Raw genomic sequence first — 22,583 nt, forward strand, 5'->3', positions numbered from 1 at the left:
AATGAGGCAGGCAGGCCTACAGGGAAGGCAGGTGTGGATTCCATCAGGGCTCCCCGCCCAGAAGAGCCTTCTGGGACTCCCCCTTCGCCTGTTTCTGTTCAGACCACCATGAGCGCTGCCTGTTCCACACTGACCCGCGTCTGCTTGTCTGTCTTTGTGGTGCTGAGAAACGAGCCCAGGGATTTTAGCCACGTGTTTCCCAGTCCTGGACACACGCACACTTGCACCGGGCCAAGGCTTTATGTGACCTAGGAAGAGAGGAAAGAGAGGCAGCTCAGAGCTGCTTGAATCTCCACTTTTCTTTATTTTTTTTGGGGGGGTAAGGGGGGTACTGATGATTAAATTTGAATTTCAGGGGCATTCTACCTCCGAATTGCGCTCCTAGCCCTTTGTATATTTTGTTTTGTTTTGAGACAGGTTCTCACTAGGTTGCTGAGAGTCCCGCTAGGTTGCTGAGGCTGGTCTCGAACCTGCCAGCTTCCTGTCTCAGCCTCCCAAACACTGGGATGACAGGCGTGCGCCCCCACAGCCTGGCTGAATCTTGAGCTGCCTGATTCCCTGCAGCCTCTGTCTACAAACAGCAGCTGTGCCGGTTCTGCCAGCTGCCCCTCCACCCCACCCCTCTTGAAGACTCCCTGGTGGCCAGTTCCAGCTCCTCTGCTGGGCCAGTGGCGGGGAGAGTGTGCTGATTATACACAGAGGTTCACAGTGACCAGACCCTCGGGCCTCCCTGTGCCCAGTGCTGGGCCACGCAGTCCCGGGAGGGGTTGGCACAGGGCAGTTCATGTTTGGGGGATGCACCCCATGGACAGAAGCCCCACCCCATGTCCCTCCTGGTGGCAGCACGGGGCTGGGGTAGGAATTATGGGAAGTAGCTTGGGCTTTCTTCTGGGGATTCCCACCCAGGGCCGGCTGAGCCCGATGCCCACTGCGGCCCTTCCCATCTGTCTACAGGGAAAGTGAAGACGGGCAAACAGAGCTGCCGGGAAGGTATAGTGGGGCTGGGGACTTAGCAGGCCTTGGAGAAGTCAGTCAGTGGACTGCATATCTCAGGAAAATAAATAGAATCAGAGATCAAGAGTTGGTTCCTGCAGGATGGTAGGTCCTTGGTATCACTAAGGGTGACATCTTCCTCCCCCTCCAACTCAGACCCAGGCTGCACTGGGGAAGGCAGTCCAACCCCAAGGAGGACCCTGTCCCCAGGCCCCCGGCCACCATCATCCAGAGCAGGGGCACAGGCCCCCGCCTCCCACCCACTGGGCAGCCAGCTCCAGGCTGGGCCTTTGGGATGAGGGGCAGCCTGGAATTCTGTACCACATGCAGGTAGGTAATTAATGAGTGGCCTTTCAAAACCGCACAGCATGGGCCTGGGGATGGAGGTGGCCCGCGCAAAGGGTCTCCTCAGCAGCTCATTACGGCCACCGGATCGATTCCTCCACCTTCTAAAGGCCTTCCCGCCCCTTGATGTGAATTCACCAGGGACCCCTCCCCCAGTTCCACGAGTGCTTCTGCCCGCTAACAGCCTTCCACGGGCCTTTTGAAAGCACCAAAGTTGGCAGAGAAGTGAAATGTATTGCACCTGCTCATTCATCCTTCAAGAAAGAGCAACCCTGCACACGCACACGCACCCCTACAAGCGCAAAGAAACAAACCAGCGCGCTGAATGTGGACCGCGCATCAAAGCGTCCTTCTGAAACTCAGCTTCCAAGAGAGCCCAACTTTCTCCCCGGCCTTTTCTTGGGGAACCTTGGCGATGGGGGTCAGTTTGGCGATGGGGGTCAGTTTGCTTTGTCTGTCGGTCTCCTCTTAATGATCAAGGGCCAAGTTGGGCACTCAACCCCAGAGAACCGAAGGCTGGAAATTTCCACAGCCCGCTCTCCTGCCTCGGTTCAGAGAGGAAACTGACTCTGCGCTTGGATTCTCCCACTGTACCTCCTGCTCCGTCAGCCTTTAACTCCTTGAGCCGCCGCTTCCCCACATTTGGCAAAACCCTCTTGCTTCTTAACGCCCGGGCGCCATCTCTCTGGCTCAGCTGAAGCCCTCGGTCTCTCCCTTCTCTCCGGCCTGTCTGTCTCTTGATCCCTGTGTCTCTCAGCTCGTCTCGCTGCCTAAGTCACTCCATGCACACCGGGTGCCTACCACTAAGTCATGGCGGCACCCTCCTCGGGCCTGAATGACCACGCCCCTATCCCCATCCCGGCAGCCCTGCCTCTCCTCCTCCCAGGCCTCTGGACCTTGGAGTAAAGGGCGAGCTCACCACGCCCCTGAGCATCCCTGCGGCCGCGGCCACACTGCCTGCGTGCGCCACCTGTTTGGCCGCGGCGCGCACCCCGATGCCAGCCCCGGAGGCCAAGGCGCCTGTACGAGGCCTGCCTGGGCGCCCACACGGCCTGCGCCCGGCGGCTGCTGCAGCACGGTGCGGACCCGGACCTGCCCAGCGCCGAGGGCCAGGCGCCCCTGCACCTGTGCGGTACAGCCGCCTCGCTCCGGTAGCACGGGCCGCCCCGCCCGACCCACCCCGCCTGCCCCGGCCCTTCCCCAGGTCCTGGATCCCCCAAGCTCCGGGCCCCTTCCCCAGGGCCCTGGATTGCGCCCAGGTCCCGGATCCCCCAAGCTCCGGGACCCTTCCCCAGGGCCCTGGATTGCGCCCAGGTCCCGGATCCCCCAAGCTCCGGGCCCCTTCCCCAGGGCCCTGGATTGCGCCCAGGTCCTGGATCCCCCAAGCTCCGGGCCCCTTCCCCAGCGCCCTGGATTGCGCCCAGGTCCCGGATCCCCCAAACTCCCCTTCCCCAGGACCCTGGATTGCGCCCAGGTCCCGGATCCCCCAAGCTCCGGGCCCCTTCCCCAGGGCCCTGGATCGCGTCGCAGATCTGGACCCCAGACCCAGAGCCGGACACTCCGAGCCGGCCTGGACCTGCCGGCCCCCCGGCGCCCGGCGCGTTAATTAGCGCTTGATTGCGAGCAGGGAGGCGCCACGCCGGGGTAATGAGCGAGCTGATCACGCCCGCAGGCGCGCGCCTGAGAATGCTAAAAGGCCGCTGGCGGGGTTGGAGGCTGAAAAATTAGGGTTTTTAATGATAATTTTATGCAGAATAATTGTCACAGTGTGACATAAACGACTGGCTCCTTGGACGGGGGCTTCCGAGGCCCGCAGGAAGGGGAGCCGTGCGCCTCGCCCGCCCAGGGCTCTGCGGTTCCAAGTTCGCGGCCTCCCCTGCGGCCTCCCCTCCTGGCCTCCCCTGCCAGCCTCCCCTGCAGTCCCCGGAGAGGCCGCGGGGCAGCGCCCGCCCGGGGCCTGTGTTCGGTTTCTCTGAGGGAGTTGTCCCTGTGCCAGCCCCGCTCCTGGGTGATAAGTATCCTTCAGGCTCTGTGTAGGGATTGAACCAAATCCCCAGGACTGTCCCTGCTGGCCCCCTCACCGGCCCAGGCACCCAGGCAGGGCCGCCAAGGAAGGGCCGCCCAGCTCAGAGTGACCCACCCGGCCCCCAGAGGAGGAAACCAACCCGGGCCTGCTCTTTTTTCTTTAAAGCAGCTTTCCTGGGGCACGGACGACAAGTGTCACCCGTTTACAGTGTGCAATCTGAGGACCGTGGACTAGGTACACTCACAAACCACCACCACCACGGAGTGGACACGACCTCGTCTCCTCCCAGAGGGGCCTGAGCCCGTTCACTCTCCCCAGGGCCCCTTCCTCCCACTACACCCTAACAACTGTCAATAAATTGGCAGCAACTTCTAGAACCTTATCTTCATGGGAGGTATTCTTTCGTCTGGCTTCTTTTACTCCACCGTAATTATTCCAAGACCTAGACTTCAGCGGGTGCGGCGTCAGCTAGCTGGCCAGTGTAGACAAGTGCACAGCCAGGTGCCCTGGGAGAGCCATCCCCTGCCTGGATTCCAAGGTCGCTGACACCCACACCAGTGTCTTGAATACCCACACTTCATAACAAAGACAAAGGCCATGCAGTGTACGTTCTCAAGAATTGTTCTCTTTTTTTTTTTTTTTTTTCCGAGTAGTTTGGTTATTCCAGCCCATTGGCATAGCCATATGGATTTTAGGTTCTTGGTCAACTTCTACAAAATAGCTTGCCAGCTTTCAGTGTGGCTGCCGTGAGTCTAAAAGTCAATTTGGGGAGAACTGACGTCATAAAATCATTGAGACTTACCTCCAGGAATGCAGTACACTCCACTTATTTGATCCCTTTTAATTTCTCTCAGGTATGTTTTATAATTTTAGCATGTAGGGCTTGCAGATATTTTGTAAGATTTATCCCTAATTATTCTATTATCTTGATGCTATTATTGTAATTAGTATTTTTTAATTTCTTTTCTTTACTTATTTTCTGTTTTAGCACTGGGGGTTGAACGCAGGGTCATTCTACCTCTGAGATATGTCCCCAACCCTATTTTATTTTTTATTTAGAGACAGGGTCTCATAAGTTGCTGAGGATGGCCTCAAGCCTGTGACCCTCCCACCTCGGGCTACCTAAGTACCAGGTAATAAACATGCACCATCGCCCCAGCTTAATTTCAACTTCTGATTGTCTACAGACATTTCTATAGCTACTAGATGATTTATTTCTGTGTGTTGATCTTGCATCCTGCACCCTTGCTCAACTCACTGCTTGCTGTAGTGGCTTTTTATAAGTTCCATAGAATATTTATGTAGGAAATAATGTCATCTGCAAATACACAAAGTTTGACTTCTTTTGCAATCTGGAAAGCCTTCTTTTCCACTTTTACTTGGTCGTTTGCGCTAGCTAAAACCTTCAGTGAAATGTTGAGTAGTAGTGTTAAGAACAAGCCAGGCAAAGCAGGCACGCAGGGAATCCTGGTACTTGGGAGCCTGAGATGGCAGAAGCATAGATTTTAGGACAGGCTCAGAAAGAGCAGTACTCTCAGAAACCTAGAGAGACCCTATTTCAAAACAAAAAATAAGCCAGGTGTGGTGGTACACGCTTCTTATCCCAGCACTTGGGAGGCTGAGACAGGAGAGCGCATAAGTTCGAAGCCAGCCTCGGCTACTTAAGTGAGGCTCTCAACAACTTAGTGAGATCCTATTTCCAAATAAAATATTTTTTAAAAAAATAGGTCTGGGAGTGTAGCTTAAAGGTAGAAAGCCCCTGGGTTCCATCCCCAGTACCACAAAAAAATAAATAAAAATAAAATAAAATAAAAACTGGGGATATAGCTCAGAGGTAGAATGCCCCTAGGTTCAATCCCCAGTAACACACACAGGCACGTGCGTGTACACACACACACACACACACACATGGTAAGAGCAGACAAATTTCCTTGTTTCTGATCTGAAAGTATGTTGTGTCTTCCATCATTAAGTAAAGTATTAGATGTAACTTTTAGATTTCCCTTTTTCAAAGGGAGAAAGCTCCTTTCTAATCCTTCCTTGGTGAAAGTCTGTATTATAGATACTGAGCTTTCGTAAATGTTTCTTATGTATATGGAGATAATTTACATTGATTTTTCAAATATTAAACCAACCATGCATTTCTGGATATTCACAGACAGACAGACAGACAGACAGATATAGATATAGATAGATAGTTGGGTTTGATTTTCTGTGATTTTTAAATATCTGCATTTGTTTCCAAGAAATATATTGATCTATATAGTTTTCTTTTCCTGTAATGTCTGTCTGGTTTTGGTATCGGAGTAATGTTGGCCTCACTAATAATCTGAGAAATGTTCTCACCTTTTCTCTCTTTTCTGGAAGACCTTAGTGTTCCTAAATATTGGTACAGTTCCTCACTGAAGCTATCTGTGTATAGAACCTTCTTTGTGACCGGCTTCTAACTACAGACTCAATGTCTTTCCTGGACAGAGAACCACATGCGTGTATTCTTTCTTTTGAGATTCACCTCTTTCAACTAGGTTGTTGAATACATTGGCATAAAGCCCGTCCTCCTTATTCTCCTGTGAGCTCTGGGATCTGTAGCAAGACCACGTCTCTAGTTCATGATACTGGAACGTGTCTCCTCCCACCCCAGTCTTGCTTTTGGTTTCATTGACCTTATCTACTGTTTTCTCTCCTCTGTTTTGTTGATTTCCACTCTGACCTCTATTATTTTCCTTTCTTTGCTTATATTGAATTTCAGTTGTTCATCTTTTTCTAATTTCTTAAGGTAGAAGCTAATATCATTGATGAGAGAATTTTCTTATCTTCAAATATAGGGTTTTAGTAGTATATATGTCCTTTACATACTATTTTGCTAAAATCCACAGATTTTGATATGTTATACTTTTAATTTCAATCAGTTTATTATTTATTTATTTATTTATTTACTTATTTGTGGTACTGGTGGTGGAACCCAGGGACTTTTCTACCTCCAGGCTATACTCCCAGACCTATGTTATACTTTTTTTTTTTTTTGGAAGCAGGGTCTCACTGAGTAGCTGAGTCTGGCTTTGAACCTGTGCGATCCTCCTGTCTCAGCCTCCCAAGCACTGGGATTACAGGCGTGCGCCACCACATCCAGCTTTCAGTCAGTTTAAAATGCTAATTTCTCTTTTTATTTTTCCTTTGAATTATGGATTAAAGTATATTATTTAGTTTTCAAAAGCTTGGGGATTTTTTTCTATATCTTTCTGATATCAGATATCTGATATTAGATATCTTTCTAGATATCTAATTTGATCATTGCACTTAGAGAACTTATCTTGTATGACTTTTGTCCTTATAAGTTTACTGAAACTTATTTTTAGTCCCAAATATGTTCTATCATGGTGAATTATCTTTGTACACTAGAAAAGAAAGACTATTCTGCAATTGTCGAATAGAGCGTTGTATGATACTTAATCAAGTTACCTAGTTGTGTTATTTGAGACTTCAGCGTACTCTATCAGCTACTGAAAACATGGTGTTGAACTCTGACTATAATTGCACATTTGTTCATTTCTCCTTGTGATTCTGTCGGCTTTTGCATCACATATGTTGAAGCTCTATTGTTAGGTAGGTATATATTTAGCATTATCCTGTCCTCCTGAAGAACTGACCTCTTTCTCCTTATAAAATGATTTTCTTACCTTCTAGTAATATTCTTTGGTCTGAAACCTGTATTAAGACAGCTCTTCTGCTGTTGATATTACTTTAGTTAGATGAGTGCTTGATTATTTCAGTCTGCATTAGTAATCTGTTGCTATGTCATAAAAGAGAATGAGCTTAGAGACCTAGAACAACACACATCTATCAGCTCACATCCTGTGGGTCAGGAGTCCAGCCATGACTTAGCTAGTATCTAGGTCTTCTGACTTATAGGTTCTCCAAAGACTGCATTCTAAGTGACAAGGCCGAGAGTCTAATCTGACGGGAAAAGTGAGGAAGGATCTGTGCTGAATTCATGTTATTATTGGAATAATTCAGTTCCTCAAGGACTGGGGGGGGGGGGGGTCTCAGTTCCTGGCTGACTATTGGACCAAGACTCTCTTTCATTCCTTACTATCTTATGTCATTCCTACTGCTATTTTTTTTAAAATATATCATAGACTAGGCAATTTATAAATAACAGAAATTTATGTGTCACAATTCTAGGGGCTGAAAAGTATAAAATCAAGGTGTCAGCAGATTCAGTATCTGGTGAGGGCTTGCTCTCTGCTTCCAAGATGGTGCCTGTGGCTGCATCTTTACATGGGCAGAGGAGACGGAAGGAATGAACTTGTTCCTTCAAGTCCTTTGATAAAGACACTAATTCCATCTGTAAGGGCAAAACTCTTATGACCTGGTCACTTCCTAGACGCGTGCGCGCGCACACACACACACACACACACACACACACACTACTGTTGCATTGAGGATTCGGTTTCATGTGAATTTGGGAGAGACATAAACAAGCCATAGGCCTTGCCATGTGAGCCCCTATAATATGGAGATTTACTTCAAGTGTGTAAGCTAGGAATACAATAGAGTTCTGCTAGCAAGATGGAAGTTACAATGCTTTGCAACCTACTCACAGAACAATCTTCTCTTACCGTTGCCATCGTCTATTGGTTAGAAGAAAGTCACAGGTCCCAGCCACATTCAAGGGAGAGGATAATAGCATGAATACTAGAAGGTTATTTACGGTAGAATCACCAGGAGATCATGCCAGAGTCTACTCACCACACTGGCCATTACCCACCACACTTTTAACTTACTTGTGTCTATTTTTAGGTGGCTTTCTTGGGGGCAGATCATTATATCTTGCTTTTATATTCAATCTGACAGTCTCCCCCTTTTAATTTGGTGCATAGATCATTTATATTTAATGTAATTTTGATACGGTTAGATCCAAAGCAAACACCTAGCACTTGGGCTATTTGCTGCACCTATTCTTTGTTTTCTTTATCTTCTTTTTCTGCCTTCTAAACTTAATATTTTTCATAATTCTCCTTTTTGATTTATTAAATATAACTCTTCATTGCATTGTTATAGTGATTCCTTTAAGGCTTATAATATACATTTTTACCCTATCACAATCTGCCCTCAAGTAAAATGTAACGGGTAGTATAAAAATCACATGACAGTAGACTTCCATTTCTTTTCTCCTGGCCTTTGTGATACTGGTATAATACATTTTACTTCTATATTCAAGTACCACAATATGTTGTTATCATTCTGTTTACACAGTCAATTATCTTTTAAATGTATTAAGATAAGAGGAAAAAAAGTTTTAGTTTTTACCCATGTAGTTATCACTTTCGGTCTCCTTCATTGCTCTGTGTAAATCCAAGGTTTCACCTGCATCGTTTTCCTTCTGCTTGAGGACTTTATTATTTCTTATAATGAATATTTGCTAGAGGTGAATTCTTTCAGCAGTTATATGTTGGAAGAAGGCTATTTCACCTGAGTGTTTGAAAAGTATTTTTGCTAGAAAGATAATTCAGGACTGACAGTTTTTGTTCTTCTCTTCCCATTCCCCCTTTCTCCCTCCATCTCCTTCTCCCTCCATCTCCTTCTCTCTCTTCCTTCTCTTTCTTCTCTTCCTTCCTCTTGTGCTGTGTGTGTGTGTGTGTGTGTGTGTGTGTGTGTGTGTGTGTGGTACTGAGGGTGGAACCCAGAGGCTCTCTATCTCCGGGCTATACTCCCAGACCTATTTTATATCTTATTTGGAAACAGGGTCTCGCTAAGTTGCTGGGAGCCTCACTAAGTAGCTGAGGCTGGCTTCGAACCTGTGCATCCTCCTGTCTCAGCCTCCCAAGCGCGGGGATTACAAGCGTAGGCCACCACGCCCAGCCTCTTCTTGTGCTTTAAATACATGGCTCCACTGTCTATTTTTTTTTTTTTTTAGGTACTAGGATGGAACTCAGGGATATTCTACCTCCAAGCTACACCCCCAGTCCTATTTTTTATTCTTTATTTTTGAAACAGAGTCTTACTAAGTTGTGGAGGGCCTAAGTACCTGAGGCATGTCCACAAACCGTGATCCTCCTGTCTCAGCCTCCCAAATGCTGGGATTACAAACATGCGCCACCAAACCCAGCTTGGCTCCACTGTCTTCTAACTTGAATTTTTTAATGAGAAATCTGCTGCCCCTTGTCTCTGTTCTTTCGTACCTAATGCATAATTGTTTACTTTAATATTTTCTGCTTTTCCCTGATTTGAAGCAATTTGGTAATGATGTGCCATGCTGTGCTTCTCTTTATCTGTGAGACCTAGAAAAATGCTGGCAGTGATGTATTTCTTCGTGTTTTTTCCGCCCAGCGCCCTCTCTCCTTGGGGCTCCGGGCGTTGATCTTTACACACACATCCCACCATCTGAAGTTGTCCACAGCTCACTGAAGCTCGTGTTTGTTGGGGTCAGTCATTTTTTTCTATCTGTGCTTTGTTTATCTTTTCTTCTGAAAAACCTGAATCTCCCATTAAGACCATCTAGTTATTCTTCATCCCAAACCCTGTGCTTTCCGCTTTAGAAGCCCAATCTTAGGGATTTTTAACTTAACACGCTCTGTCTTTCTTCCATTCCCCACACATATGAAGACAGAGCAGTTGCTTCAGAGTCCCCACCTCCTAATTCCACCGTCTGCGCCATTTCAGGATTGATTGATTGATTTTCTCTTGTTTTTTTTTCCCCCCCATTGGGTGCCAGATTATCTTTGTATTCCTATCCATATTTTTTTTTAAGATCTGGGGATGGAACCCAGGGGCATTCGACCTCCGAGCTACACCCCCAGCCCTATTTTTTATTCTTTATTTTGAAACAGGGTCTCACTGAGTTGCAGAGGGCCTCGCTAAGTAGCCGAGGCTGTCTGAGAACCTCGATCCTCTGGTCTCAGCCTCCCGAATGTTGGGATTACAAGCATGCGCCTCCACGCCGGCTCCTATTCATCTTCTTGATGTCCACTCTTAGGGTATAGTTACTTGGAAAGGGTTTGATCCTTTGGACGTTTCTTTTAAGCTTTGCTAGGCGGGATTCGAGTGTTGTTTCACATAGGCTTATTGTGGTTTTTCTTTGCTCCTAGACAGCACTCTTCTCAGTAGGCCCCCCATGAGGTTTTATGCTCTGGCTGTTAACACTACTTCTGGGCCTGGGCATCCCAAAGGCACTGTCCCCCCCATCCTTTAAGGTGCTTCTTTCCAGAGCCATAAGTCATTTCCTTACATACACACACTAATCAGCACTCAGTGAACGCTCATGGCACCCTCCGCAGAGTTATTTCTCCATGACCCCCTCCCGTACCCTGCCCTGTGAATACTGGGCACCTTGGCTTCTGGAGATCCAGCTTCAGCTCAGTAATTTGGAGAAGTCCCCGGGCCCCGCCTGGCTCATCGCATCCCAGTGAGCCCACAAGCCCTTGGGAGGTCAAGAAAGTCAATGTCTGCCTTTCATGTTGGGGAGCGAGTTCAACCTTGACTGCTTTCAGTTCTGAGCTGATTTCTATACCATACCACTTAAGATCCACAGCACTTGTGTTACCACATGCGAAGCCTGGTTTGAGCCTCAGTTTCAATATTTACTATCTGTGTGATCTTGGATAAATTACTGAGTCTATATGTGTCTCCATGTTATCACCATAAAATAGGGGTAATAACTGTGTTGACCTCATAGGATGGTTTGAACAGTAAATTAATTAATGAAAGCAAATGCTTAGCAGAGCACTCGCTGCACGGTAGGGATAACGTAGGTAAGGACTGGGATTGCTGGAGACTCGAGGACAACTGTTTTGTCTATTTTGTGGGAACTGAAACAATATTTCACTGTTTTAAATTAATTTGCTGTTTCCTCCTTTATCTCCATATTTTATGGTCATCTGTGATTCGTGGTTTATCTGGCATAACGTTTTAGTCAAGAATATAATTTCCCATTGTAACGCGTGCCTATGGAAAATATAATCCACTTGACTGATATCCCGTGCCTAAGTATACGCCATGCTCCTCATCCCCAAACAGCACGGCTTAGTTTGTCTTGCTCTTGTTCAGAGAACTTGGGTGCTGCGTGCTGTCCTTGGCTGGACACTAGAACAGACCATGGACGCCTGTGGGAGAACCGGTGAAGTCCAAATGTCTTCAGCTCAGTACATCATGGAGCACCAGTGTTCATTTAATTTTTGACAAATGCACCGTATCGTATAACATTTTAAGTTCAAGGGAACCTGGGTGAAAGGTATTCAGGAACTTTATGTACTATCTTCAGAATACTTCTGTAAGTCTTAAATAGTTATTTGAAAGAAACATTTTTGCTTTGTTTTTATTAGAAAAATATTGCTGTTAGATAAGAATGAGAATACAGCACCTACTCAGAGAACAAGACAAGCACAAAGCCCTGTGCATCCTGACAGGAGCCCTTGTGACAGACTGAGACGCTTACACTTGGACCATGAGGCGCTGGGACCCTGCACACACCACTGGAGAATCTCAGCTTATACAGTGTGCAGTAGAAACTAATTTCCTGGCTTCTGTGTGTGTGTGTGTGTGTGTGTGTGTGTGTGTGTGTGTGTGTGTGTGTGTGTTACTGAGGATGGAACCTCTGGGCTACACTTCCAGACCTATTATAATTTATTTGGAAACAGGGTCTCACTAAGTTGCTGAGAGCCTCACTAAGTAGCCGAGGCTGGCTTCGAACCTGTGCGATCTTCCTGTCTCTGCCTCCCAAGAGCGGGGATTACAAGCGTGCGCCACCACGCCCGGCTCTTCTGTTGGCTTTAAACAATCATACAGGTCTAGGGCATTGTTTAATAAGGGCTCTGAAGATGTCTTTGTATTAACTGGGTTTTTTATCTCTTTTCTTCCATCTTCTTCTTGCTCCTCCTCTTTCTTCTCTTTGGGTTCATCTTTTCATCTGCAATTCCCTCTCCCTCTCCCTCTCTCTGAATCTTTCCTTTGTTTAACTTGGGAGTCTTGACTCATTTAAGTCTTGGTCATTGGGGAAAAGTTGAGTGATGAATAAGGCAGAAGTTGGGGCTTTCCTGCAAAGCCGCTGACTTAGAACCCCTCCGTATCAATGATTATAATGGGGAATGCTGGCAGACTCCATTGAACACCTCTACAATAACGTAGCCAACTACCTTGAAGGATGAAAAGTTAATAGATGTCAGAATGACTTGAGGGTTCGACCGGGCTTTTCAGCTCTAAAGAGTCCCCTAAAGTTAGACTGCGAGGAGGTCCAGCTTCAGGGAGTATAAACATTATCACTTTGACAAGAAAGAGCTGCTTTCTCGGCAATCTTTTTATACATAGTAGATTTTAGGTCATCCTTAATTTTTTTTAACTCTCAGTAGAGAGGGGGTCGTTGACCTACATACAGAGCTATTTCATTTTCTTACTCTTGTGACAATGGTCTCCACACCTAGGGACCCAGCTCTGCTCCCTCCCCTTTTAGTCGGCAATTCTCCATGGGCACAGAACTTTAAAACCTTTGAGTCTCTGAGTTCCTGGGATTAGAAAAAAATAAATTATATGTGCTTCCTTCCAACCGGCGAGCTTCAGAATTCAGAATCGAAACACACAGAAAGGGATATCAGCCCTTTCATCTAGGAGCTTTTGAAGAGGTTTTCCCAAAAAGAAAAGTTCCAGTAAAGTTACCGGTGCACATAAGTGGCTACTTGCCAGCCGCGCCCTATTTATTATCAGACTCCTCCCCTGACCCTTTTTTTTTTTTGAACTCTCAGATAATTAAAATGAGAATTTGTTGAGTGCCGATTCTTTTTTGTGCCTCTAGCTGTCTTGATTTAAAGCAAAGTAGGAATGAGTTGCTTCCTCCATGGAACTACTAATGAGAGGCACACAGCTTTTCTCTCTTTTTTTGTCTTGTTATGATCTACTCAACTAAATGAAAAAGAATTCCTAAGCCAAGCCGGGGTTGGACCTCTGAGAGGGGCTAATTATCTTAAGCGGGCATAAACATCTGGAAGAAAACCATTAGACAATGCTTTCCTGGTTCTGGCCCAGCAGCAGGTTGAAATCTGGGACTAGACACCTAAAGTACAGTCGTCCCTCATTATCTGCAGGGGCTGTTCCAGGACCCCTGAGGACATCCGGATCACGACGCTCCGGGCCCTTCTGTAAAATGGTGCGTTATCGCGTGGACCCTACAAACGTCCCCCTGTGCACTTTAAATCATCTCTGGGTCACTCACAATGCCTAATATAACGCAAATGCTTGATAAACAGTTATAATGCACTGTTTAGGAAATAATGACATGAAAAAGCCTGTATGTATTCAGTACAGATACAATTTTTTTTTCAGTACTGGTGTTTGAACCCAGGAGCATTCTACTTCTGAGCTACACCCTCAGACCTACTTTTGTATTTTTTATTTTGAAACAAGAGTCTCACTAAGTTGCCGAGGGCCTCACTAAGTAGCTGAGGCTGGCCACGAACCTGCAATCCTCCTGTCTCAGCCTCAAGTACTGGGATTACAAGGGTGTGCCACCATGTCCAGCTGCAATTTTTTTACATAATTATAATTATTTAATTTTTTATAATGGTGCATAGTTAAATTAATTGAAAGACAATATTTTCAACAAATAAATTGGAACATTGAATATTTATACACAAAATACTCAATACCAATGTGAAAAAAAATTTCCATTAGTCATTAGGGAAATACAAAGTAAAACCTTAGTGAATACCACTACACATCTATTAGAATATCAACCATGTTGAATTTTTCCAGCTGCAATTTTTAAAAAATATTTTCAATTGGCGCATGCCTGTAATCCCAGGACTTGGGAGGGGGCTGAGACAGGAGCACCACGGGTTCAAGGCCAGCCCTAGCAGGACCCTCAGCAATTTAGTGATACCCTCATGTGTCAAAATTTTAAAAAATAAAAATGGCTAAGGATGTAGCTCAGAGGTAGAATGCTCCTAGGTTCGGTTCCCAGCACCAATAAAATATATAAATATATAAATAAATTCTTTGGAGAGCTCGCTGTTTCTCATAAAATTGTATATGTAGCAACCTGGAATTCCACTTCAAAGTATTTTTCCTTAGAAAAGTGAGAGCATATGTCCACAAGAAGAACTGTCCAAAAATGTTCGCAGCAGCTCTGTTCATAACAACCAAAAATGGAGACATCAAAACGTCCACCAAGCCAGGCATGGTGACGCATGCTTGTAATCCCAGCATTTGGAAGGCTGAGAGTGGAGGATCACGGTTCACAGACAGCCTCAGCTACTGAGTGAGGCCTTCTGTAAATCAGTGAGAACTTGTTTCAAAATAAAGACAAAAAAAATAGGACTGGGGGGTGTAGCTTGAAGGTAGAATGTCCCTGGCTTCTAGCCCCAGGACCACAAAAGAAAAAGCCCACTAAAATACCAACGGGAGAATGGATGAAAAATCGTAACGTAAGTGGGTCACGGTGGCCCGTGTCTATCATCCCACTGCTTGGGAGGCTGAGATGGGAGGATCACGGGCTTGAGGCCAGCCCCTACAACTTGTCTGGCCCTCAAGAACTTTGTGAGACCCTGTTTTAAAATAAAAAGGCCAGAGGTATAGCTCAGAGGTGGAATGTCTCTGGGTTCAATCTCTAGTACCAAGAAAACACACATGATCTGTCCATACACTTGAATAAACTCAGCATGAAAAACAAGACAGGCCTGTTGTGTGCACGCAGCGATGAGGATGAAGATCACAAACCTTCACACGCAGCAAAGAAGCCGGGCGCAAGGAAAGGAGAAAATCCTAAGAAAAACAGAACAGCACCACGGGAAAGGAAGGAGAGCAGCGGCTGCCTGGCGAGGGTCGCCACGCGGTGCGGACAGGAGGAGACCTCCTGCGCCGGAGACTACGCCTTGACCGAGGCTCTGGTTGCACAGACGATATGTGTAATTCTTTCAGTTACAGTTGTGTGCATGTGTCCCAGGAGCCTTCTACCTCTGAGCTACAACCCCAGCCGTGTGTGTGTGTGTGTGTGTGTGTGTGTGTGTGTGTGTGTGTGTGTGTTACTGGGAGTGGAACCCAGGAGCTTTCTATCTACACTCCCAAGACCTATTTTATATTTATTTGGAAACAGGGTCTCACTAAGTTGCCGAGAGCCTCACTCAGTAGCTGAGGCTGGCTTTGAACCTGCGCGATCCTCCTGTCCCAGCCTCCTAAGCGCGGGGATTACAAGCGTGCGCCACCACGCCCGGTGCCCAGTTCTGTTTTGAAACAGTCTCACTAAATTGCTGAAGCTGGCCTTGAACCTGCAATCCTCCTGTCTAGCCTCCCAAGTACTGGGATTACAGGCATACATCATCACACCCTATTCAATTATGCTCTTAATACCTGTGCATTTCTGTGTGTTGATTTTATTTTATGTAATCGATATGGCTTTTCCCTCACCCGACTCAAGGCCTCACCCCCCACACCCATCCACTTCCTCCTTTCTTTTCCACCTCAACCTGGAGCTTCCGGATCTCCATCTTCACAGCATGTTGGGGACAGCGGAGGAGAGGAAGGGAGAGAAGCCTTGCCCATCCCTTGTGGAGGAAAGAACACTCTGGAAGCTTCTAGAAAGTTCGAAGCTGCTAGGTAGGCATGAGGGGCAAAGGGTGGTGCTGATTTCTGAAAGCCTGTCGGCTAAGTCACATCTCCACGCTCCAAAATGCAGGATTCCGTTTCCAATCTGGGGACGGTGTGCCCAAAATATCATCTACCGCAGCCATCCAATACTTCAGAAAGCCACAGAATGGCAGCCATTGCTCTGAGGGAAACCCGGATGCTAGAAATGGCTAGTGTGTTTTCAACCCCCCCCCCCACACACACACACACACTCTCTCTCTTCCCTGAAGGACCTGTCCATTCACATTAGCCATTTCCTCTGTAAGTGCTCCTGGTCGATAGACTCATAGCTGGCATCCCGGGAGGAAGGGAGAGAGAAAAAATACGAGCAGGGAGGGGTTGGGTGGCAGGTCCCCAAAGGAGCCTCGGCAGAAGGTCCAGGGAAATAAAGTGGAACCGGTTCTCCATCAAAGTCTCCGGGCTGTGGCTTCCCCGTCCTTCATCAGGAGCCAGCTGGGGAATCAACCCACAGTGGGGAACTTTCTTCCGACAGCTTTATTAGGAAACATGGCTGCTAACTTGCCCTCCATCCTCTGCCCAGAACCCCGGCCCACCTAGGCTGCCTCCCGTGCAGCCTTCGTAACTGCTCCTGGCCATCCTGGGCCCAGCCGGGCAGCTCCAGCCGCCCTTCCCCTGCCCACATCTGCAGTGTATCTGCTGCGGCAACCAGGGCTCCAGGAGGCTGGACGCCTGGCACCCGTCACCTCGCCGGACGGGCTGCTTAGTGTGGGGCCCCTCTGTCTGTCAGAGGGGTTCCGGCAGCAGTCCTGTGAAGCACAGGGCTTGCCAGGGCTGCCCGAGGGCTCCAGGGACTCCGGCAGGGAAACCGCTGCCCGGGAGACAGACACTGCCTTAATATTTCTAACAACTGCATATAGTCTCCTTTCCCCTGCAAATAAATAAATAAATAAATAAACAAACATTAACTGATGTTTTCATCTTGTACCCGGCCCTAATGGTAGTGGCTCTTTGTCACAGTTTTACACAGCCCACTCGGCATCTCCTTTCCCCGGGTGTGGAACCATTCTCTTATCCAGCAAAGGCTGGAGCTCACATCCCAAGCTGCTCTGACCAGTGAAACCACCACCACACCCTAGTACCCACCCTTTGGACTCCTGCTCAAGCCTCAGAGGCTAAGACACACCGAGCCCTGGGGAGGACAAAGTCCTCCATGCGGGAACACTGGGAGGACTGAGAAGAGGAGGTCCTGGTGCCTGGCCCTAGCAGGAAGCCCTCAGAGCAGGCTGCCTTTTTTCACCAGTATCGACTTCAGATTACTACCAGTGGACCTGTCCAGGAATTCCTGTAGCATGCAAAGAAAAAAACACTTCTCCTTAGAAGGAGCATGGGGCATGTTCTCTGCTACGAATGAATGAATGAATGAATGAATGAATGAATGAATGAATGAATGAATGGCTTAGCAATGACTTATGGGAAAGCCTAGTGCAGTGCCTGCCCCTCGGAAGGTGCTGAACAGTAACACAGGCATGCATGGCTTGGTGGCCCCGCCGTCCTGGCCAGTCCGTGGCTCGGCAATTTCATCCCTGTGTGAACATCACAGGTACTTAGCCAAGCCTCGGTGGCATCGCAGACCACACACCAGTTACTCCTAGGCTCCAAGCCTGAGCGGCAGTGACTGGGCTGAACGCTCAGGCAGCTGAATTTGTGTCTGTAAACCTATCTAAACGTAGTAAAGGTGCAGAGAAGAGACTAGGTGATGGGGACGTTCCCGCTCCATTGTGATCCTATAGGGCCACCATTGCATACGCAACTGAAATTGACCCAAACCCGTTTCTGTGGTGCGTGGCTGTACCCGAGGCCGAGGCAGCCGGTGGGCGGTGTAGCTGAAATCTGGGAGCTGGGCGGGCAGTGCAGCCTCCACTCTGCCATGCTCTGGCATGCGAACCGCTGGTCTTTATTTATTTGTTTTTGGTACTAAGGATTGAATTCAGGGGCATTCTACCTCCAAGCCACACCTCCAGACCTTTTTATTTTTTAAGTGGCTCTCACTAAGTGGCTAAAAGTCTTGCCGAGTTGCCAAAGCTGGCCTCAAGACCTGCAATCCTCCCCTCTCAGCCTCCCAAGTACCAAGATTACAGGCGGCACCATTGTATCTGGCCCAGGTACTGAGATTACAGGTGGGCACCATTGTATCTGGCCCAGGTACTCTTCTTTTAAGCCTTAGTTTCCCTAATTGTAAATTTTACCTACAATGCAGAGATTTTGCAAAAACAAAAGGAAATGTTTTATTTGTTTTAAAAAAGAAAAAGAGCTGGGCATGCTGGCACATGCTCGTAATCCCAGTACTTGGGATGCTGAGACAGGAAGATCACGGATTTGGGGCCAGCCTCAGCTCCTTAGTGAGGCCCTCCACAACTTAGTAAGACCCTGTTTTAAAATAAAGAATAAAAAATTGGGCTGGGGGTGTAGCTCTGAGGTAGAATGTCCCTGGGTTCCATCCCTTGTACCGGAAAAAAAAAAAAAAAAAAAAAAAAGGCCAGATACTGGGAATCCAAAGACCTTCCAGTTCAGAGCCAGGTGGCGGGGGCACCATCCTGAGCACTGTGTGCGGACAGCGATTGGAGGCAGAAGAGGAGGATGAAGGAAAGTCTGGTGCAGATGGGATGATGATGTAGGACGTGAGGAGACCTGACACTCAGCAGGCGGGCAGGTGGACGGGAAGGCGGGCAGGCGGGCAGGTGGACGGGAGGGCGGGCAGGTGGACGGGAGGGCGGGAGGGCGGGCAGGCGGGCAGGCGGACGGGAGGGCGGGCAGGCGGGCAGCTGGACGGGAGGGCGGGTAGGCGGACGGGAGGGCGGGCAGGCGGGCAGGCGGACGGGAGGGCAGGCAGGCGGGCAGGTGGACGGGAGGGCGGGCAGGTGGGCAGGTGGGCGGACGGGAGGGCAGGCAGGTGGACGGGAGGGCGGGCAGGCAGGCGGGTGGGCAGGAGGGCGGGCATGTGGGCAGGTGGACAGGAGGGCGGGCATGTGGGCAGGTGGACGGGAGGGCGGGCAGGTGGGCAGGTGGACGGACGGGAGGGCAGGCAGGTGGACGGGAGGGCGGGCAGGCAGGCGGGTGGGCAGGAGGGCGGGCATGTGGGCAGGTGGACAGGAGGGCGGGCATGTGGGCAGGTGGACGGGAGGCGGGCAGATGGATGGGAGGGCGGGCAGGTGGGCAGGTGGACGGGAGGGCGGGCAGGTGGGCAGGTGGACGGGAGGGTGGGTAGGTGGGCAGGTGTGCAGACAGGCAGGTAGGTGGGCAGGTGAACAGGTGAACAAAGGGAGAAGGACACATGGGTTTACCCAGGCTGAGCTGGTCAGAGCTTCCGCCAGGGGTGGTGACCAGGGCAGCTGTGGCTTAAAACTGTGGGCCAGGTCTGCGGGCAGGAGCAGAATGCAGAGAATGGGCTGCACGCCTACTTCCCCAAGAATGACCTAAAGGGGCACCGATTCACCAGCCCTTGGTGGCCTCGTCTCTATCCACACCTGCCTTTCGGTCAAGTTACTTTTCCTCTGTACTGTCATCTCTGGGCCTATAAGAGCTTTCACCGCAGACATTATCAGGGCTGAGGACTGAGGGATGGTGAGCAGGTGAATGCCTGTCCCAGGTGCTTCCCACAGGAGGCTGCTGGCGCACACGATGTCTCCTTAATCCTTGGGAGGCAGCTGGGAATGCCCCCTTGCTCCCCACCCTGGCTGTCCTGCAGGGACCCCGAGCCTGTCTATCAGGATGCCAGCACACCTGCTCACTAAGTCCCAGCTGGGAGTAAAGGCTCAGCCGGCTGGGCTCCCCATCCAGGCCTGGTTGATGCTCTCTGCACTGGACCGTCTCTCCTTCAGCTGGGAATGCATAGACGGCATTGAAAGATAAACAGTGGGTCCCAGGGTCACGTCCGGGAACCCCCAGGGCTGTCAATCACTTCTCTGCTAACCTCCAAGTGTGCAGTGGTGACTCTGGCCTCTCCTCTACTGACCACACCTGCATTCCAAAACTGCCGTGTGTACCCAAACAGATCGATTAGAAGCTGCACGTGCTCTTGGGCCCTGGAAAGCCAAGCTGACATTCTTAGAACACATGTGCTGTCGCTGGGATGGGTACGGGATGGTTTGTGACTAATAACACCTGTCATTCTTATAGCAAACTGTCACTCTGACCTATTCAGATATATGTGAAAATACAAGAGGCGAAGAGGAAATTAAAGCCCTATTACCCCATCCAGAGATAATGCACATTGCCCTAAAAACTCCTGGGCTCTTTTCTCTGGCACATATACATACTGCTGGCTTTTAAAAAGGAAGTGAGCCATTCTGTTTTGTAACCTGATAACTCCACGCAGCCATTGCACGATTTCTCCACGCCATTCCAGGGGCTCTCACCCCTTCGTTTTTAATGACAGCCCGGTGTGCACCCAGAGACAAGCCCTGTCGGTGTTGTTTTACCTCGCCTGTGATGCAGTGGTAACCACTGCTCACTGTAAGAAAGTGCCAAGGTTCTGCCCATTAAAAGCTCCTCATTAGAAACTACAGAGGCATCTGTAGCCCTCCACGGTGGGCCAGCATCCCCACTCTTCTGAAAGGTGCCTGTATTGCAGCCAGCAGCCCGGCCATTAGCCAGCGAGGCTGGATCCTGGGAAGGAAGACTGGCTGTATTTTCCTGAATGCCTTTGGAGGTTGAGCTGCTCTTTAAAAAAAAAAAAAAAACAAGTAGAAGAAAATGGTTTGTAATTGTTTGCCAGGCTCAGTGGCAAAATGAGACAGAACCCTTGATTTCCAACCTCCCGCTGCAGCATTCAAAATTCCTCCCCGAGAGTCAGGCAGGAAGCAAACTGAAGCGCTGTGATTGGGACATTTGCATCCTCTCGCAGCCGGTTACTGTCCCGAAGGCCGTCTCCTAGCATACTGATGTCACAGTGTACTTATCTGCAAGGATCTTACGCCCCAAACAGACCGCTTCTCAAGCTACTGCTGATGCCAAGGCTAGAGAAACCTGGATATTAAAAATACTGAGAGTCCCTCGGTGGGAATAAAGACAGGCTTACTGTCAGCCTGCATCCCCCAACAAATGATCTGGTTCAGACTCCATTGAAACAAAAAACAAACAGCCACACATGAGGAAAAGCTGAAAGAGAGCCGGACGTGGTGGCGCGCGCTTGTAATCCTGATACTTGGGAGGCTGCGACAGGAGGATCGAAGGTTCAAGGCTAGCCTCAGCTACTTAGTGAGGCCCTCCACAACTCAGTGAGACCCTGTTTCAAGATAAATAATAAGGCGGGTGTGGTGGCGCATGCTTTGTAATCCCTGCGCTTGGGAGGCAGAGACAGGAGGATCGCACAGGTTCGAAGCCAGTCTCAGCTACTTAGTGAGGCTCTCAGCAACTTAGTGAGACCCTGTTTCCAAATAAAAATATAAAATAGGTCTGGGAGTATAGCCCAGAGGTAGAAGGCCTCTGGGTTCCACCCCCAGTACCACCAAAAAAAAAGATAAATAATAAAAGAGGGCTTGAGGGGTGTATCTTGGAGGTAGAATGCCCTCGGGTTAAATCCTCAGTGCTGCAACAAAAAGATAGCAATGTAGGACCACCGAGGAAGTGGGCGTCCCGGGGGTGGGAGGAGGTGCACACACAAAGGCATGGGGCATGAGATGGCAGGGCATCCAGGAAGCACAGGTCGGATGGGCTGTCCTGCAGCAGCCTGAGCCTCAGGATGGAACTGGTCAGGTACGCAGCAGTGGATGGCCGGGGTCTAGGGTGCTGAGGAGAGGGGCAGAGCCTTCATCCACCAGCAGGAGGAGCTGTTGGGTTCAGAGCAGGTCCAGCCCTGCTTCAAGCGGGCCAGGCTCTGATTCACCCTTTCTGGATGGCATGGAGCTTGCTAGACTGGGGCCTCGGCAAACTGGGAGACTTGGAAAACATTCTGGAAAGAAATGACTTGGAAAGGGAGAGAGGGAGCCATCTAAGTGGTTATTAAAGAGGTGGCACCAACTGGCTGGGTGACCTAGTGCAATGGAGGGCTGGGGGTACCAGAAGACAACAGGAAAACGCACATGACTGACAGGGCAAGGCCCCAGGGGTGCTGAAGAGGACTCCACCTGGGGAAAGAGAGCAGGCGTCCCCGCCTGAGACGCGGGGAAGGCACAGGGAGACGACAATCATTTCTGGAACAGATTCAAGTACCTGTTGAAAGACACTCCTTTGCAGGAGGCAGGCAGGTGACGGAGTTCCCCGAGAGCACGAGTTCTGAGTGGAGCAGGAGCACGAGTTCTGAGTGGAGCCGAGGCGGAGGAGCATGGGAGGACCGCCATGCTGCCCAGGGAAGGAAGGCGTGATGGTTGAGATACAGAATGTCTCCTGACAGAGCTCATGTATTGATGTTCAGGGTTGCTATAATTAAGTCATGAGTGGACAGATCCATGGTGATGGATTGACTGGGTGGTAGCCTAGGCAGGTGGGGTGGGTCACTGGGGTGGGGTCCTGGGGACGGTGCTTGTGTGCTTGAATCCCCTTGTTTGCCCTCTCTTCTGCTTCCATGATGTGAGGGCAGAGCCCGTTTATTTGCTTTCTCTCTCTCTCTCTCTCTCTCTCTCTCTCTCTCTCTCTCTCTGCCCCCTGCTCC

The 22,583-nt window shown here is 49.1% G+C and overlaps 1 protein-coding gene across 1 annotated transcript in view; it reads left to right on the plus strand.

The window, feature by feature from the left end:
• ASB18 (ankyrin repeat and SOCS box containing 18) overlaps positions 1–22,583 on the plus strand; it is a gene marked incomplete at both ends in the record, with an annotated part of 60,041 nt that overhangs the window by 30,892 nt on the left and 6,566 nt on the right. The window contains 4 exon segments of the mRNA XM_080689293.1: positions 2,225–2,239; positions 2,242–2,280; positions 2,283–2,354; positions 2,357–2,489. Of these exon segments, the coding sequence (XP_080545419.1) occupies positions 2,225–2,239; positions 2,242–2,280; positions 2,283–2,354; positions 2,357–2,489 (259 nt within the window).

This window comes from Muscardinus avellanarius (assembly GCF_963383645.1).
Source record: "Muscardinus avellanarius genome assembly, chromosome: 2".
Taxonomy (NCBI): Eukaryota; Metazoa; Chordata; class Mammalia; order Rodentia; family Gliridae; genus Muscardinus; species Muscardinus avellanarius.